Source organism: Spermophilus citellus (genome assembly GCF_964194105.1).
Source record: "Spermophilus citellus genome assembly, chromosome: 6".
Lineage (NCBI taxonomy): Eukaryota > Metazoa > Chordata > Mammalia > Rodentia > Sciuridae > Spermophilus > Spermophilus citellus.
This window is the reverse complement of record NC_138187.1, coordinates 111,737,293-111,751,757: the sequence shown is the minus strand read 5'-3', so window position 1 is coordinate 111,751,757 and position 14,465 is coordinate 111,737,293. Positions and strand designations below refer to the sequence as shown.

Genomic DNA, 14,465 nt, shown 5'->3' with positions numbered 1-14,465 from the left:
TCCACCATCTGGACTCTACAATCCCTTTCCCTTTAACCTGAGTTTTTGCCAAAGGGGCTCCAAAGCATCCTGCTCCCTGGCCAAGTGCTACTTCCCTATAAGGAAGCAAGGCAGCACCATGAAGTTGGGAATATCCCTGGTGGTGTTCACTGCTATAATCCTAGCACCTAGGTGTGTGTGGAGCAGAGTTGGCAAGCAATACATATTCATCTAATGAGAAAACTTCCTAGCTGGTCACAGTGGCTCATACCTGTAATCTCAGAGACTCAGGAGGCTGAGGCAGGAGGATTACAAGTTCCAGACCTCAACAACTTAGGCCCTGTCTTAAAACAAAAAAAAGTATGCATGTGTGCTGGAGATATAGCTCAGTGGTAGAGCACCTTAGTACAAAAAAAAAAAAAAAAAAAAAAAAAAAAACCTTCCTGAAGCTAACATCAGGTATCCAGTCACTTATCCAGGTGCTTAATAATTCAATCTACAACCAGAAGATAGAGGTTGTAGCATACGTTCCCATAAATCAATATCACTATCTACATGGTAGAGACAGGAAACAGTTGGTTCAGATATTCCAAGTTCAGAACTATTTCACCTGAAACAATCTTTCCATTCCTTAGACATTTATTTAAAGCCTGGAAGAAGAAACTTATGGGAAAATATAGCATACAAAGAGAACATTACCCCTGTCATTTTAACATTTCTTGACAATATGAATTTAACTGATGTACAACAGCCTTCCTGTATAAATCCAGCAACAAATATTTTGGTTTCCTTAAAACAAAACAAAAAAGAAAAACAAAAAATCTCCTTTCCTTGGGTTAAATTGTAGGAATTCTTTGCTGGCAGCTAAGCTGAGGATTTTTTGCATGTGCTTTTAAGATAGGATCGCAGATTTTATGTGTTCTGTATAGCAACCACGGACACTTAACATTCATTAAATCATAATGAAACAGGCTTGGATTATTTTGTTTCTCCTAGGTCTGTTCCTCACTTAAGTGACCTTGGACCAATCCATTCCTTCCCTCATATCTGATTTCCATTTATCTGTTTCAGGATAATGTTTATGACTAAGATGCTTTTGAGGTCTTCAGATTACAAATAGTAGTGTCCTTCATCTGTGAAATTTGTCTCCTTCACCATCCTATGGGATGTCTTCATGACACTTCTACGGAAAACCTGCAGACAGTTGTAGAGCGTTGTCAATATCTAGGAAGGTTCAGCTGTTTGCTAGCCAATCAACCGCCAGTTAATGAGGATAGCTTGAGCCATGAAGTCTGTTCTACACGTTACCGAGAATTGGAAAATGGTTAAACATGATTCCCAAACCATGTTTCCCTTATTTCTGCCGTTTTCAGCCCCTTGCAAACTACGCTGAAGCTGACAACACTGGACTACGCTATTATATTTGGCAAGCCTCTTTCCGAAGTAATCCTACCAAATACTGAAACAAGGCCCACTCTGGCTGGTAGGACAAACTCCCAGGACAGGCCCTGTACAGTTAACGCTGTATTCCATACATTGTTTTAGAGGCTTACAAAATACAGCCATCTTGCATCAGGCACCCTGGCCCAGGGAGAGGGCGAGCCCGGTCCCCTGGTCCGGCAAACAGTCACCTCCGAGGGGATGACTGTCCACCGCGCAGCCCGAAGCGCACCTTGGCTGCCCGCTCCGCCGCGGCTGGAGTCTGAGCGGATAAAGTTGTCGCGGGCACTCAGCCCGACCCGCAGGACCCGGCCGCGCTTAGCCCGGAGCGACAGCGGGAACAGGACCGCCGGTCCGCCCGCCAGCTGCTGCAGCAGCCCCAACCGAAAGTGGGCGCGGGACGCCAGGTTTCCATTTGCAAGCTTCCTGTTAGGGAGTATTTTCAACTGGGGCGCGGCGACCTGGTGGCCGCGTCCTCCTCCCCGCCCCCACGCTGCCCGGGGCGCCTCGGGGGCGCGCGCCAGAGCCCGCGCGGGGGCGGAGCGGCCCCTCCCCCCGCAACGCCCGCAGGCCAGTTCCTCCGCGGTGCCTCCTCCCCTCCCGCTACTTCCCCTTCGGCTCCCCAAACCTAGGCTTCGGGGTCTCGATGACGTGGGCGCACAGAGTGGGGTGGGAGTACAGGACCGGGGGCAAAAGATAGATGGGGGCGGGCGGCCGTCTCGGCGGGAGCCGGCGGCCCCTCGGCGTGTCTTTTGTGTTTGTACACACACCGCGCGAGGCGGCTGGGAGGAGGGAGCAGGCGGCGCGCGGGGGAGGGGCGAGCGCGCGCCAGCGAACGGGCGCACGGGGGGAGGGGAGGGGGCGGGGCGCAAGTGGGGACTCGGGGGCGGAGCCGAGCCTTCCCTCCATTGTGTGTGATTGGCTGGCGCGCGGCGCGGGGGCGGGACGGCGTATGTTGGGGGATAGCCTCGGTGTCAGCCATCTTTCAATTGTGTTCGCAGCCGCCGCCGCGCCGCCGTCGCTCTCTAACGCCAGCGCCGCCTCTAGCTCGCCAAGCTCCAGCCGAAGGAGAAGGGGGGTAAGTTTTCCCATCTGCCCGCTTCTCCGGAACCGAGCCCCGCTTGCCGTCAGCCCTGAGCCGGGCCCTGCCGTTGAGGGGAAGAGACCCACAGCCCCTCTAGCTTAGCCCACAAACTTTTTGGCCCAGAAATGGAGGTGAGGAGTGAGTTTGCCTCTTCCCCCAGGCGGCGGCGGCGGCGGCGGCGGCGGCGGTTCTCCCGTCTCTCGCCGCCTCAGCCCTACAGCAGCAACGCGGCGCTGAGCCTGCTCTCCCTTCTCCCGCGCCCCTGGCTCCTCTTTCTTCGGTGAAATCCCGCCTGATGTCCCTTCCCCGGACCCCAAACCTTCACCACGACCCGCGCGGGCCCCTTAACTACCGCCCCCGGGTCCCAGCCCCCAGTTTTCGGGCGGGAAAGAGGTGGAAATCGCCGCCGCTTCCCACCCTGGGGTAACTCGCTTTTTGCTGCCTCCCCACAGTTGTTGCTAAGCTTCACCATCTTGTCTCTCTTCTCTGGTCACCGACCATATTTTTCCCCCGTTTCTCTCTTCCCCATTTTAAAAAGGGAGGAAAAAAATTAAAAGAAGGACATTTTTTTCCTTTTTTGGAGAAGAGGAAACTTAATGCATTTGAAATGCAAAAAAAAACTTTTGCATTTTGGAGGGCGGCACGTGGCAGAGGATCGAGGTATTTTCGAGCGATTTGGTGTTTTGTCTCTTTGGAAGGGAATCGGATACGTTTTGCGATTGTTTCCATTTTGTTCTGGTCTTGGAGCCGAGTTGGTGCCTGAGCGAGGCGGGCAGGCTGGAGGGACCCTGTGCCGAGGAACCCGGAGGAAGCAAAACCAAAAGTTTATGTGGTGCTTGGGGTGGACGGGTCGGTCGGTGTCGTGCGTTAATTAAAGACTGGGTGCGGGGCACTTTTATTTCATTGCGAAGCTTGTGAGGACTGGACGCGAGGACAGTGCTTTGTAGAATGCTCAGTGGTGGTAGCTGTTGTTCCCCTTGTTTATCGAGACGTCTTTTTGTCAACATTAACTGTAAAGATGCAAAACCAAGAATGTTTTCAGATATTTACAGCAATCCATTAACTGCCAGACGCGAGGGGGGGTGGGGGGGTTAAAACCTTTTTTTTTTTTTTTTGCTGTAATTTGACTCGACCTTTCGGTGGTTTGTGGCTTCGTTCTTTTGACTTGTTTGTGGCTCGAATGTTTACAGACATTTCTAATTAAAGAAATTAGATCAAAGGCTTTTATGGGGCTTTTTGTTTTGCCGTTTGTCGCTCAGAATTGGCATTTTGAAAGATGACTGGTATTAATACTAACAATTTTCTAGTACTACAGTTTGTTTCAAGAAGTCATATTTAGGTGATAGGCGTAATCCGCACCCTTTCACATTATATAACATTACGGACTTTTTTTCTATACTGATCATAGTTTCCAGATTTTGGGGGGGGGTAGTGACAGGGAAACTTGGATGTTTAGTAGTTGCATATGGTGAATTTTTAAATTTTATTTTATTTTTAATGGTGGTAGGTAAGTAAGGAGGTCTTTCTACCATGGCTCGTACAAAGCAGACTGCCCGCAAATCGACCGGTGGTAAAGCACCCAGGAAACAACTGGCTACAAAAGCCGCTCGTAAGAGTGCGCCCTCTACTGGAGGGGTGAAGAAACCTCATCGTTACAGGTATTAAAGGAAGAAATGGGACAAAGTCTCCTGTAGTATCCAAATAATGTAACAAAAAAGATGATTAACAGTCAAACTTTATTTTAGGGAAACTGTTGTGTTTCTTTTTGAATATTTACTACTTGAATGCGTGTGTGTGTGTGTGTGTGTAATTTAGTATTGGATCTTACTAGAAACATTAATTTTGAAGTCATAACTGATCTAGAGGCCTAAGGGGATCTAATCCATTAGTAAAAATGTTAATAGAATAAATTAACATTTAGTCAGCTGTTAGTATTTTTTTAATAATAAAGTGCTTTTTAAATTTTTTTCTGGGTGGCTGTTTTTGCTTGTGGTAAAACATTAATCAAAATTGGGTTGTTAATAAAGTCCCCATCCCTCATTTAGTTGATTGGTTTATTTCCTCCTCTATTAGCTTGAGTTTGGTCTAAGCAATGTTGTTAAGGACATCTGCCATTAGAGGGCAGAAGTTGTTCATAATTAGGTAGACTACGAATTTTACAGTTATCCTATTCAGTGGAAGAAACAAGTCGGAATTAGGTAAAATTTTTTTGTAGACAATTAGTTTTTAAAGAAGCCAGGCATAATAGTCACTCCCTCCAGCAACTTGGGAGGCAGAGCCTGGCAAGTTCAACATCAGCTTCAGCAACTTAGTAAGACCCTGTCTCAAAAAAGTGCTAGGGACATAGCTCAGTGGTAGAACATACCTGGGTTCAATCCCCAGTGCTACCATCCAAAAAAAAAAGAAAAAATCTTCCAAACTTCCAAGAAACACTGTACAATCAGGAGTATACAAATTTCATTATTCGTGAGGGATGACAGAAGTCAAAATACAGGTACTCTAAAAACAAATTTAAAGACCACTTTTTAAATGACACATTGGGTTATGTTGACCAGTCTTTGAGGGCTTTTAAAATAACCTAGGGTGCAGCTATATTAAAAAAGAGTGATACCAAAATGAAAAGCAGCTAAGAGTCTTTATTAGCAGCCTGGCTAAGTAATATTTAATACTGAGGCTGAAGAATACCTGGATGGTGTGTTTTTATAAAAATTATTGCATTTCTTTAAAGCTGACCACTTTTTTGTGTGGTAACAGTTTCTTTAATGTTAATTTTTTTTTTTAAAGGCCTGGTACTGTGGCACTCCGTGAAATTAGACGTTATCAGAAGTCCACTGAACTTCTGATTCGCAAACTCCCCTTCCAACGTCTGGTGCGAGAAATTGCTCAGGACTTCAAAACAGATCTGCGCTTCCAGAGCGCAGCTATTGGTGCTTTGCAGGTAAAATGGTGGGTGGGGAAGACTCTTAAGAGTTTTTCTTTGTGCTGTGTTTAAAGAATGATTTTAAGTCTTTGCATATGTTCAAGTAGTTGAGTCAGTGTGAAATGTAGGTGATTTTAATGTTGAGACTTGGGAAAGATTAAGTTACTCAAGGTTATGCATACAGAAAATGGCAAAATTTGAACCCATTGGATTCCAAAACCTGATGCAGATTCCATTATACCATTTAAATTTTTTAAAAATTGCACTAAAAGCAATGTTCAAGAAGAAAAATTCTGGTTTGGGTTATGACTATAGTAGGACATTGAGGTCTGGAACCTAGGGGTCTTTTTAGTAGACCTGAAGAGATAAATACAATGTAGAGCTTAACATCTAGACAGAATAGGTGGCTTTAAAGAATTATGCATTAAGTTAAAAGTAGTGAGTAGTAGTTAAGGTTGAATTGATGATAGTGAAGATAATAACTGGACAAGTTAAGAGGGCAGGGATTTGAGGACTTGTAGTTTGCTAAAGAGGATTATTTATGGATTTCCACTTAAATGGAGAGCGTACTAAGCTTACTCTTAGCTTCATAGTGTTGGGACTTTGAGAAATAACTGTTCTAGAGGCTGTTATATATTAAAATAATTGCGACTTAAAGATTAAAACTTGAAATTAACAAAAAGAGGAGTTGGGGATATAGCTCAGTTGGTAGAGTGCTTGCCTTGCATGCACAAGGCCCTGGGTTCAATCCCCACCACCACCAAAAAAGAAAGAGAGAAAATTGATAAGGTATGTAGCGTGGCATTCTTGAAAATGTGGTTAAGACTGCCATCTCCTCAGGAGTGTGGGGCAAAGAGTGATTAAAATGCAGATTCTAGGCACTATTGTAGACCTGAATCAGACTGGGAGGAGGGTCTAGAATTACATATATTCCATTGGAGGATTTTTAGGCTGCTGTTGCTGTGAAAATAGGGCTTTTGCTTTATATGAGAGAAAGATTTGATAGGTGGATTCTACCCTGAAATGTAATTGGTTGAGCTGTTTCTATGGTTAATCTAAACTTCGTTTGATTGGTGAATTCCAGTAATAGGCACCCATTAAATTCTCAGTGGGTTGAAATTACTGAAATTTCAACTACTAAATCTTCCCATGCTGTTACTTAGAACTACTAAGTCAGAACTATTCTTAAGATTTCCAAGATTGGTAGGTATAAAAATACTAATTTTTGTTTTTGTAGTTATTGTTAATAGGACTATGCTTAATATAAAACTATACTGAAAATTAGCATTTTTGAGCTTCATTGTCAAAGTAGTAGTGTCAGTAATTCAGTTTTATAATTGGGATTACTTAATCTGGGTTAAAGGCTTTTGTCTTTAAAATTGTTAGTGTGTAGATTTCCTTTGTTGCTATTATTCAGTTATATGTTTGTCATTAAGTTTGGTTTTACTGGTTTTGGGCAAAATGTTTACATCTGCCTATATTTCTAGCATTAATTCTGATTTAATTAGAAAGAATAATCTATTATAATTTCTTTTGCTTTGTTTGTTTTGTTTGTGGTGCTGGGCATCGAACCCAGGGCCTTGTGCATGCGAGGCAAGCATTCTACCAATTGAATATATCCCCAGCCTTTTGTTTGCTTTTTTGAAGCATACTCATTAATTCTGTTTAAGATATAAATTGATAATTTGCTGATGCAAGTAGTAAAATAGAAGATAGCAGTTGATATAGGATTCCGAGGCCCCCCTTTTTTTTCTTCCTTTTTTCTTCCTCTTTTTGCTTTAGGATCACTCAGTTTATAACTTTAAATACATATTCTCGTGTTCACAGAGGATGCCCAAAACCTTGGACAGCACAAAATCCTGCATATACCATGTTTTTCCTAGGTGTACATAGCTATGATAAAGTTTGTTTATAAATTAGGCACAGTAAGAGATTAATAACAGTAACTAATGGTAAAATGGAATGATTTTAACAATGCCTTTAATAAATTTTGTTTAAAATTTTATGAACTGTTTCTGGAATTTTCCATATAATATGTTCAAATCACAGTTGACCTGAAAGTGAAACCATGGATAAAAGAGGGGCTGTTGTATAGCTTGAGGAGGGACAGTCATTCAGTGAGTGGTAGAGAAGTTACACAAGAATTTGCCATAGATAATAAAAAATTGACTAACTTATAATTCTAGTTTTTGCCTTTAATGTCTGACACTTTGAACTAAAATATTCTTCTTTTAAGAATGAAAGCTGCGGGCTGGGGGATATAGCTCATTTGGTAGAGTGCTTGCCTCTCATGCACAAGGTCCTGGGTTTGATCCTCAGCATCACACACACAAAAAAAATGAACACTGATGTTTTGAAACGAAAGAGTCATAAATATATTCAAAATGTTGTAAATTTGACATTTGTCTTTAAGTTGTAAGGTCTTTTTCCTTCTGCTGTTATTTCAAAATTAATTATATTCACTGGTTACAAAATAATGTAGTAGTCAGTCTTTAATCCTCTTTACAGTCAATGTTTAAGGGATGTTGGAACATTGGTAATAGAATAAGAACTACATTTGTCATGGGCAAACCCTCCTCTGGTTTCAGTAATCTCCAAGTTGATCAGACACAACCTTAAATACCAGTAGTCGGGCTGGGGTTGTGGCTCAGAGGTAGAGCGCACGCCTAGCATGCATGAGGCACTGGGTTCGATCCTCAGCACCACATAAAGTAAAATAAAGACATCGTGTCCACCTATAACTAAAAAATAAATACTATTTAAAAAAAAAATACCAGTAGTTGGGGTCTAAGACAGCAGTGAGAGCCTTAGTTCTGCCATACCACATCTGAATTGTATCAAACACACCAATAAAAGATACCACTCTAAATGGTCTCAGAACCATGCACCTGTTGACATGTCCATATAGCAACTTTTGTTGCATTTCATAGAAACATTAAAGGAATGCCTAATCCTAAAATGATGGGTTGAACAAAATTAAACTGATTTATTTCTGAGGAACTTCATTTGTTTTATCTACGTATTGTGAAGCCCATGAGAAGGCTACTATTTGCCATGTTTTTAGCCCATTTCTAGACTATACCAAGAATGAGTCTCTGAATATTGAAGAGTTGATTTTGATATTGTTGGAATAGATAAGATAGAGTCAAATTGCATAGAGTAGATACTTTTCAGGTTAGAGTTAAATACAAAAACAAACTAGTAAATATCATCTACTTGAGCAAGGCATTGTGAGTACAAAATGAAATAAGATGTTAAAAGATTTGAGGGGCTGGGGATATAGCTCAGTTAGTAGAGTGCTTGCCTCACATGCACAAGGCCCTGGGTTCAATCCCCAGCACCACACACACACACACACACACACACAAAATATATATATGCGCACGCAATATGAACGCCAGGGAAGTAGGAGTTCAAGGTTACCTGCACTAGAAATGTAGACAGAAGGAATGCTTGCTTGCTTTTTCATGGAGTCTTGAACTAAATCTTAAGGCTAATAAGATTTAGTTCTTAATAACAAATGCTAAAGAATGGCGTTAAAATAGTAAAATTTGGATGCAGCAAATTTTTACGGAATAGAAGCAATAAAGCTAAAAAAGGATGAAGGTATAAATATGAAGGTCTAGTTCCAGTGGTATACCACTTGTCTAGTATGCAGAAACCCTGTGTTGAATCCCCAGCACCAAAAAAGTAAAAAAATACATTTCATAAAATGGAAAACGTAAACCTTTTGAGTTAGTTTTTGTCATGTTCATGTTTTTAAAAGTGGACTCTTGGGTTTTATTTCGAAGTCATTGGAGGAGGAGGGGTATGCTCAGGATTCAATCCAGGGCCATTAGCAGGCTGAACTACTGAGCTATGTCCTCAACCCCTACCCTAAATATATCTTGATCACAGAAACAGCTTTTCCTTATGGAGAGAGAAGAGGACCAAGTAACTTCTCATTTGATGCTGTAAATCAAAAACAGTTGGACTGGTGACTGTTAAAGTGGTAATTTTGTCATTTCAAAATGAAGTGGTTTTTTTTTTTGTTTGATGCCTTGGATTGAACCCAGGGGCACTTCACCATAGAGCCAATATCCCCAGCCCTTTTTATTTGAGATAGAATCTTGATAAGTTAAAAGTGGAAGTTCCCCTTCACATGCCAAGTGTCAGTGATTCATACAGCCAAGTTTTTGAGTGGTACTATTGATATGCCTTGAAATAAAATTGTAATCAAATAGGGTAAAACTGGCGGGATCAATACACAAATGCTGTTACAGATTTGGATCTTTAGAAGGGTTTAAGGTGGGTGCAGTGTTGTATATTTATAATCCCAGCTCTTCAGGAGGCCAAGGAAGGAAGATCACAAGTTTAAGACCAGCCTGGGCAACTTAAGCAAGATCCTCCCTCTCTCTCAAAACGAAAAAGTAAATAAATAAAAGTCTGGGATTGTAGCTTTGGGTCTGGATTCAATCCCCAGTACTGCAAAAAGGTTTTTGTTGTTGTTATTGTTTTTAAAGAAGGGTGAGGATGAAGCTCAGTGGTAGAGTATTTGCCTAGCATGTTTTTAAAGCCCTTAGTTTAGTCCACAGTAACCTTCCCCCCACCCCAGCCTGTAATGAATACCAGAAATAAAACTTGTTAAATAAGATAGGACTAGAAGTGTATCTCAATGGTAGCCCACTTGCCTAGCATGTGCAAGGCCCTGGTTTCAATCACCAGCACCACAAAGTAAAAGAATGTAAAGTAAGGATCATGTATGGTAGAATCCAGTTAACTGTATTGCACTGTTGACAAGATGAAGGTTCAGATATTGGAATGAGTAGGATTCAAAATAAGGACACCAGGCTGGCATGAGATTTGAAGAATCCTATTAATAAGTGATTTGACTTGTGTAATTTAATGAGGACTTATAGAGAAAGGTGGGTTTGTTATTGTTCTGTTTTTGTTGTAGATGGACACAATACCTTTATTTTATTTATTTTTATGTGGTGCTGAGGATTAAACCCAGTGCCTCAAACGTGCTTGTCAAGCACTCTATTACTGAGCCACAACCCCAGTCTCTAGACATACAAGGTTTTTTGGTTTTCTAATAGGTTTTTAAATGTAATTATTTGGTTAAAAAGTCAATATCTTGTGAAGTATATTTTTAGGATTCAAAAACTTCATTATAGTTAATGTGTCTTAACTGTTTTGGAAATAACACCATTAATAATTTTTCTTTATTCTTGTTGCAGGAGGCAAGTGAGGCCTATCTGGTTGGCCTTTTTGAAGACACCAACCTGTGTGCTATCCATGCCAAACGTGTAACAATTATGCCAAAAGACATCCAACTAGCACGTCGCATACGTGGAGAACGTGCTTAAGAATTCACTATGATGGGAAACATTTCATTCTCAAAAAAAAAAATTTTTTTTTTTTCCTCTTCTTCCTGTTATTGGTAGTTCTGAACGTTAGATATTTTTTTCCATGGGGTCAAAAGGTACCTAAGTATATGATTGCGAGTGGAAAAATAGGGGACAGAAATCAGGTATTGGCCGTTTTTCCATTTTCATTTGTGTGTGAATTTTTAATATAAATGCGGGGATGTAAAGCATTAATGCAAGTCAAAATGTTTCAGTGAACAGGTTTCAGCAGTTCAACTTTATAACAATTATAAATAAAACTGTTAAATTTTTCTGGACAATGCCAGCATTTGGATTTTTTTAAACAAGTAAATTTCTTATTGACGGCAACTAAATGGTGTTTGTAGCATTTTTATCATACAGTAGATTCCATCCATTCACTATACTTTTCTAACTGAGTTGTCCTACATGCAAGTACATGTTTTTAATGTTGTCTGTCTTCTGTGCTGTTCCTGTAAGTTTGCTATTAAAATACATTAAACTATACTTGCTTTTGGTCTTTATTAATCAACCTTATCCATACAGTTAATTCAAAGGTTCCATATTAAAAACTGATTTTAGCTACAAATGCTTCAAGACAGAACTATTGGTGTGGATAAGTATAAGCTTAGCGTGGAAAGGAAACAAGGCTTTATTTTTTTTTTTTAGTTGAACATAATATCTTTTTTTTTTTTTTTTTTAAAGAAGAGAGAGAGGAGAGAGAGAGAGAATTTTTAATATTTATTTTTTAGTTCTCGGCGGACACAACATCTTTGTTGGTATGTGGTGCTGAGGATCGAACCCGGGTCGCACGCATGCCAGGCGAGCGCGCTACCGCTTGAGCCACATCCCCAGCCCGAACATAATATCTTTCTTTCTTTATTTTTATGTGGTGCTGAGGATTGAACCCTGGGCTGCGCACATGCTAGGCGAGTGCTCTACTGCTGAGCCACAACCTCAGCCCTTTATTTCTAATTTTTAAAAATGTGTAGATGGTAAATATTTGCCAAAACCAAATCTTAACTCTGGACATACATTGTGTTGATTCTCAAACCACCTGGAAATAGTTGAATCTGTGTTGAATACTAAATGTACACTCACAAAAGTACCAGGCTGTTAAATTTAACTCAAAAAGTATCAGTGTATTGCAGCTCTGGCTGTTTTATGATGTGTACTTGTTAACCCTGCAAGTACTAATACTTCATAAGCTACATTTAGCATTGGAATGATTAATGTGAAATGAAGATAACATAAGACCTAATGAATGAAACCTAATTACTGGGCTAAGAACAAACTTGGATCAGTAAGGTGTAATAGTTGGCTTTCGAGGTACTGGCATTTCTTCCTCTGCTTATGTTTTTTCAGTATAAGATACCAAAATCCAGTAGTTATTAAAAACAATTTTTAGAAGTAAACTGTCTCCGTGGGGGAGGAAGTTATGTTAACTACTGGAATCCATTAGGGACTAAATATTTACAAGTAGATTCTATATTTGAGGTTCTTTGAGCCCTAATTTGTGTCCATCCCACCCCACCCTAGTACTGGGGATTGAGCCCAGCAGTGCTCTACCACATCCCTAACCCCTTTTCTTTCCTGCTCTTGGTAAATTGCTAAAACTTGGAATCCTACTTCAGCCTCACAAGTGACTGGAATTACAGGTGTGCCTGACTCCATCCTAAATTAATAAAGCTTTAGCGAACCAAAAGTATTTTTTTCCTTGTCCCATAAAATGGTTGTAAGCAGTTAATTTGCCAGTTTTTTAGCATTATGTACCTTATTTAGATAACCAATGAAGTGTATATTACCAAAAGTTAGCATTATGTAATGGGCTTTGCATTCAATGGTAATATGCAAATGTATGATTGAACTTTAATATATCATGGTATGTTAATATTTGTGCAAAGATTGCAGCTCAGTGGTAGAGCACTTGCCTAGCATGTGTGAAACACTGGGTTTAAACCCCAGCACCACATAAAGGTATATTAAAAATTTGTATTATCATATTCCTATGAAGAAGATAACATTCCTATTTATAAGTGAAGCAATTGAATGGAAAAGTGTTCTTTTTAATTGAGTTCTGACCAATATGCATAGAAGTTTTGAGCTTGAGTCTATTCTTTGACTCAGGTGTTGAATATCATCTGCCTGCCTATTGGCTCCTGGGTTAGTGCTCAGTTACTGTGAGGCTAATAATCCTTTTCCCTACCATGCTTTGGGGATGGTATATGATAACTGCTAAATCAAAATTTATAGCAAATTGCAGTTGGGTCCAAACCATGTGTGAGGACTAAAGCTAAAATCACTGTTAAGTTTTAGCTTTTGAAAGTAACTTAAAGAAATAGATAACACCTTAAAATTCCAGATTAAAAAAAAAACTCTAGAAAGTTATATTGTAAGAAAAAAAATTGCAGGTAAGTATGTCTTAGGAAAATCAGTAATACTAAAACTGGAAGGATTTTTGGAGGGGCTTCGGGATGTGGCTCAATACCTCCACATACACTGGGCCCTGGGTTTCATCCTCAGCTGGGAAAAAAAAAAGTGAAAACATCATTCCCTTAAGCAAATGGGAAATCTCATTTAACTATCACAAGTAGATGCCCAGTCTCTTGCCCTTTATCTTGACCACATAAGAAATAAATTCAAGTTTACAAATACATTGAAGTCCTGGTATATGCTGTAGATGCAAAGGTATGCTCCAACTTGTTTAATTCTATGAGATGGGTACTATAATACCCTGTTATGCAGATAAAAGAAATTACCAAAGTTAAACAGCAAATGGAGGTTGTGGATTTGTCCCCAGGTAGGCCAAATTTAAGACCCTACTCTTCTTAAAAAAGCAATTTTGCTATAAATTGTAGAAGTTTAAGTCTTGGCATTAGTAGAAACAAATGGGCAGGGGGAGACAAAATGAGGAATGAGGGGGACAGATTTTAGAAAAAATTAAGCCTGTGTGCAATCAAACCATGCTGTTCACCACCTGCTCATTCCCCTTAATTCCTCTCTCACCTCTTCAATTTCTTTTGGCGCTTCCTCCAAAATCGCATCCAAAAGTTTCCACTTAACACTTCAACCTCCTAGTCCAAGCTGCTATTGTCTCTGACCTGGACTCAATAATTCGTCTACATCCATCTCCTCTGGCCTTTTTTCCACAGAGACCACAGAGAAATGACTCTAAAACTTAAACTGTTTCAGGTCATTTTCCCACTTACTAAAAATATCTCATGGCTTATCATGGCAAACTACATAAACTCTTCACAATCTCATGAGGCCTTAATGTGATCTGGCCTTTCCAATCAATTCTCCTTCTACGACTTAAGCCCCAGCCAAACCCTTTACCCACATATCTTTTCCCATATTCTTTGGCTTTTTTTTTTCCCTTAATATTTATCAAAATCTGAAATTACCTTGTTAATTTGTTTACTTTTTTATTGAATCTACTTTCACTAGACTGCTACAAGAACAGGAGTTTTATTATGTTTCCCATTGTAGCTGCATGCTGTTAGAGTAAACCTACATACAAATCTAATTAACGCCTAGAATTGAATATTAATGCTTGCCTTCCAGTTTTGGGTTTTTTCTTTGTTTTTCAAGTCTGAGGATCAAACCCAGGGCCTCATGCATGCTAAGCACTTGGTCTACAACCAAGGGGTCCCAAACTCCTGCTTTCATGTGGTAA

General features: G+C 40.2%; 1 protein-coding gene across 3 annotated transcripts; it reads left to right on the top strand.

Moving 5' to 3' along the window:
• Window positions 1-420: 420 nt before the first annotated feature.
• H3-3A (H3.3 histone A) lies at window positions 421-11,264 on the top strand. 3 transcript variants are annotated; one of them, XM_081297677.1, is made up of 4 exons: window positions 2,348-2,497; window positions 4,011-4,161; window positions 5,288-5,441; window positions 10,643-11,264. In XM_081297677.1, the coding sequence occupies exons 2-4, from the start codon at window positions 4,034-4,036 to the stop codon at window positions 10,769-10,771; spliced, it is 411 nt and encodes a 136-aa protein (XP_081153803.1). In that variant the 5' UTR covers window positions 2,348-2,497; window positions 4,011-4,033; the 3' UTR covers window positions 10,772-11,264. The 3 variants fall into 3 exon arrangements, 2 of the variants coding, with proteins under 2 accessions (XP_081153803.1, XP_081153804.1); XM_081297678.1 differs by lacking the exon at window positions 2,348-2,497 and adding an exon at window positions 3,202-3,335; XR_014022465.1 differs by lacking the exons at window positions 5,288-5,441; window positions 10,643-11,264 and adding an exon at window positions 3,202-3,335 and having other exon boundaries at window positions 421-2,497; window positions 4,011-4,024.
• Window positions 11,265-14,465: the final 3,201 nt, after the last annotated feature.